Source organism: Ambystoma mexicanum, chromosome 9 (assembly GCF_040938575.1).
Source record: "Ambystoma mexicanum isolate Mex_15411 chromosome 9, UKY_AmexF1_1, whole genome shotgun sequence".
In the NCBI taxonomy this organism is placed as follows: Eukaryota; Metazoa; Chordata; class Amphibia; order Caudata; family Ambystomatidae; genus Ambystoma; species Ambystoma mexicanum.
In genome coordinates, this window is record NC_090931.1 from 883169272 (window position 1) to 883172930 (window position 3659).

Consider the following 3659-nt stretch of genomic DNA (forward strand, 5'->3'; position numbering starts at 1 on the left):
TGATCCCAGACTCTTCACAAGTCTGCTTAAATCGAGACCAAATGCGCTGCATCACCCCACAACCCCAAAGCATGTGCATTAATTGGGCATTGTCTTGCCCGCATCTCGGGCAGTTAGAGGGCATGTCTTATTTTAATTTGGCGACTCTGGGCGTGTCATGTACTTGCGATGGAGCATGTTCACCTGTATTAGTCTGAATCTGGCATTATGTGACACATTTTTTCACAGAGCCCAGTGCCAGTGCCCACTGCTTATCTTCCATTTCTAGCCCCAAGTCAGCCTCCCAGCTACCTTTTAGTTTAACGCTGGTACCACCCAAGAGGCACTTGTAAAGTCTGGACACTGGTCTCCAACCTTCTAATTCATAAAGTAGTGTCAAAATGGGGGTCGACTGTGGTTTATTGGGCCAGTTAGGCTAGTTTCGTTTAGCTATTCTGACTATTCTCATATAACTCAGGAACTGCCCCCCTGGGAGTCCGTCCGACTGCATGAGATCCGTCAATGCTCTGAAAGTGCCATTCTCGTACATGTCCGCCCAGGTAGCTATACCATCCTGCTCCTAACCTCCAGCGTTTCTTAGGTCATCTAAGGTTTTGGATGTATAGTATAGGGGGGGCATTAGGGGAATAAGGGTGCTGGAGTCATAGGGCCTTATTACGACCCTGGCGGTCCGGGAGCTACGGTACCGGTAAGCAGTGCTTTAAGTGGGGTAAGAAACTGAGGGGGGGCCCTCATTTGGGGGCGTGGCCTAAGACATGATGGGCGTGGCCAAATTGGTGGGCGGGGCCTAAATGCAACATGGTAAAACTGGTTGGGCCTACATTACGAAGTACATATTGTGTAGCAGACTGCTTGCTACATGGCTTAAAGTATAACAAATCAAAGCTCAAGGTGTTTATTTATTGGACCCTTAACTGGGCCGTTGACAAAAGGATAGGTGTTGAGGTACATTAACAGGTGCATTCAAATGTGTAGACAATTAATTGACAATTTCCCAACTGGTCGGGCCAACATTACTAAGTACATATTGTGTAGCAGACTGCTTGCTACGTGGCTTAAAGTATAACAAATCAAAGCTCAAGTTGATTATGTATTGGACCCTTAACTGGGCCGTTGACAAAAGGATAGGTGTTGAAGTACATTAACAGGTGCATTCAAATGTGTAAACAATTAATTGACGATTTCCCAGAACCCCACATAATAATCTTCAAGGGAGTCCTTCTTTGCATGAGCTTGCTCGCAGTGTGTTTCCTCAGCTGTTCGTCTCCCTTTTGCCAGCCAGCTTTTTACAAAGGACAATGGCTTAAATGCTTTTACTGGAGGGCCATTAAGTTTCAGCCATAAACATGAGGAAATAGTGGCCACATGGAGGGATGCTCGGCTTGGCGAAGCAATTAAATTCATGGCGCTGAAGCCCCTTTCGCAATCTGCATTACTTGCGGGCAACGTTTCCATGCAAGCAACCAAAGCCCTAAATGCTTCAGGGCACCTTTTGCCACCAAAGTCCTTAAAATCCCTGAAGGCATGGATGGTGTCTCTGATTGGGAGTTGAAATTTCGTACACAGTCTCTGAATCTCATTTTCACCATAAAGTACAATGTCTTCATCATTCGGTAAATTCTTTGCATCCAAGACACTGAAACTGGCTACAAGTTCTTTATCCAAGTCTGGAGCACACCTTTTGGCAAGGTTAACTGAAAGGCTTTGATAAAATTGCCTTTCATTCAGAGACACAGAGTTTGCCCTTCCCTGGGAAATATGAACGCCCTTGAAGTGTCCACAATCAACTGCACTCTGAGCAGTAGAAGCAAACTCCCCCGGAGATTCTTTCATCGCAAAGAATCTCCGTACTTGCCCCACCAAGAGTCTGTGTGCATCCACAATTGTGATATCCCGGCTCTGAAGAGCCAGAGACAAGTCTTTCAGTTCTTGAAGGGCATCGCACATAAGCCCTAAATCTTTCACAAAAGAGTTGGAGGTAAGCTTCTTAAGCAGACCGTCATATTTGCTTCTGTCCCTTGTGGGTCTTGAGAGATCCTTAGCAGCTTCTCCGAAATGCTTACACAAAGCAGGGAAGCAGTTCCAAACAGCTTGAACTGTCCTATAACTTGATGCAACCCATCGTGTGTCCAGCATCTTCCCTATCTTCTGCAGCTGCAAACCCAGATCACTGGCAGCCATTTGTAGCTGTCTTGTGTTTTTTGGTGACATGCTGTATGTGGCATATAAAGAGTCCATGAACATTTTAAAATGATTGGCCACACCAACATCATCAATAGTGTCTCCAACGGCCAGTTCAAGGCGGTGAGCTAGACAATGCCACGATAACACAAGATTTGGGAATTCCGCTCGCAATAATGTTATCACCCCCCCTTTGCTACCAAACATTACAGCTGCACCATCCGAACAAATAGCAATCCAGATCTCATGCAACAGGGTCTTTGTGATGCCAACATTCTCAAAATACCCCAGCAGAGCTTCCTTTATGGCCAAGGCATTTGTCTCTTGGAGATCCACTAGACCAAAGAAAATGGTGACTGGTTTACAATGAGCCCCGAAAAGACCCCGCAGATAAATAATCAAAGTTGATTTGTTGCTGACAGTGGTGCTCTCGTCCACAAACACAGAAATCTTTGGCTTGTGTTCTCTGATATAACACACTAACTTCTTTTGCATTTCTGATGCAATATGTCTCACTATCTCTGTTGCAGTAACATTACTGCGCAACACACGACCCATTTCAACACCATTCACCTCCTGGAGGTCCACCAAATCAGGGTGATCTGTGAATGGCCGATTCTTTTTGGTCAAGTAGGAAACAGTGTGAAACACTCTGCATGTGCTTTCCAAATGTTTGCCACTGCTTTGCTGCATGACTTCTGTCAAGTGGTTATTTTTTCGCGCTGTTAGAATGTCTTGTGATGCCTTATGAGCACCACTTGACTTGTGCTCCATAATCTTCTTTCGGAGCTGCTTCTGCCTAGCATGTTTGCCAAAACCTGAAGGACCCACCTTTCCATCGGCCCATTCCATGCTTATGCGCAAACCTTGCCCACAGGAGTGCACGGATAAGCCACCTGTTGCTTTCACGTCCCTACACACAGAGCATCCAATGTGGCCTGAAGCCAGAAAAATCCATTCATATCCCCCCTTAAAATAGCACCATTGCTGCACGCTCCAGCAATCAGGGGTTAGAAGAGGCTCTTCTGGCACAGGCTGCAGTGTAGCGGGAGATGCACTGGAGCTACTGGCCTCCTTAGCGCAAGAATCCTGGCATATTTCTGGTGCCTCACTTCTCGAATTGACTGGGCTAGCTTCCTCATCCCCACTCAGAATGGTGGCAGCCTCCTCCACCTTACATCTTTTCGCTGATGGCAAGTAGTCAAACAATGAAGTCTGCACAGACTTGCGCTTGGGAAGTACCGCAGACATCGTTAATGGCTGCTCAAAATCTTGGGTGTATCACTAGCAGATCTGTTTCTAACCTGTGCACGGCCGAAACTCTCGGCTTCCTATCTGTAAAAAAAGAAAATGTGGTTTACTGCTCTGAACCTAGTTTATATATAAATTACTACATCTTATTGCAGTGACAAAGGCAGTATTCTAATTTGGGTGGTAAATAAACCTAACAACCACTAATACATGGATTCAAAGCCTTC

General features: G+C 45.8%; 1 protein-coding gene across 1 annotated transcript; it reads right to left on the reverse strand.

Annotated features, from left to right (window-relative positions):
• Window positions 1–1170: 1170 nt before the first annotated feature.
• Window positions 1171–3432, reverse strand: LOC138487422 (E3 SUMO-protein ligase KIAA1586-like). The gene has a single exon (XM_069613974.1). The coding sequence runs from the start codon at window positions 3430–3432 to the stop codon at window positions 1171–1173; it is 2262 nt and encodes a 753-aa protein (XP_069470075.1).
• Between the last annotated feature and the right edge of the window lie 227 nt (window positions 3433–3659).

What these genes read in the sequence shown, in the direction of transcription:
- LOC138487422 (XM_069613974.1), bottom strand. Translation starts at nt 3,432, where the DNA reads ATGTCTGCGGTACTTCCCAAGCGCAAGTCTGTGCAGACTTCATTGTTT.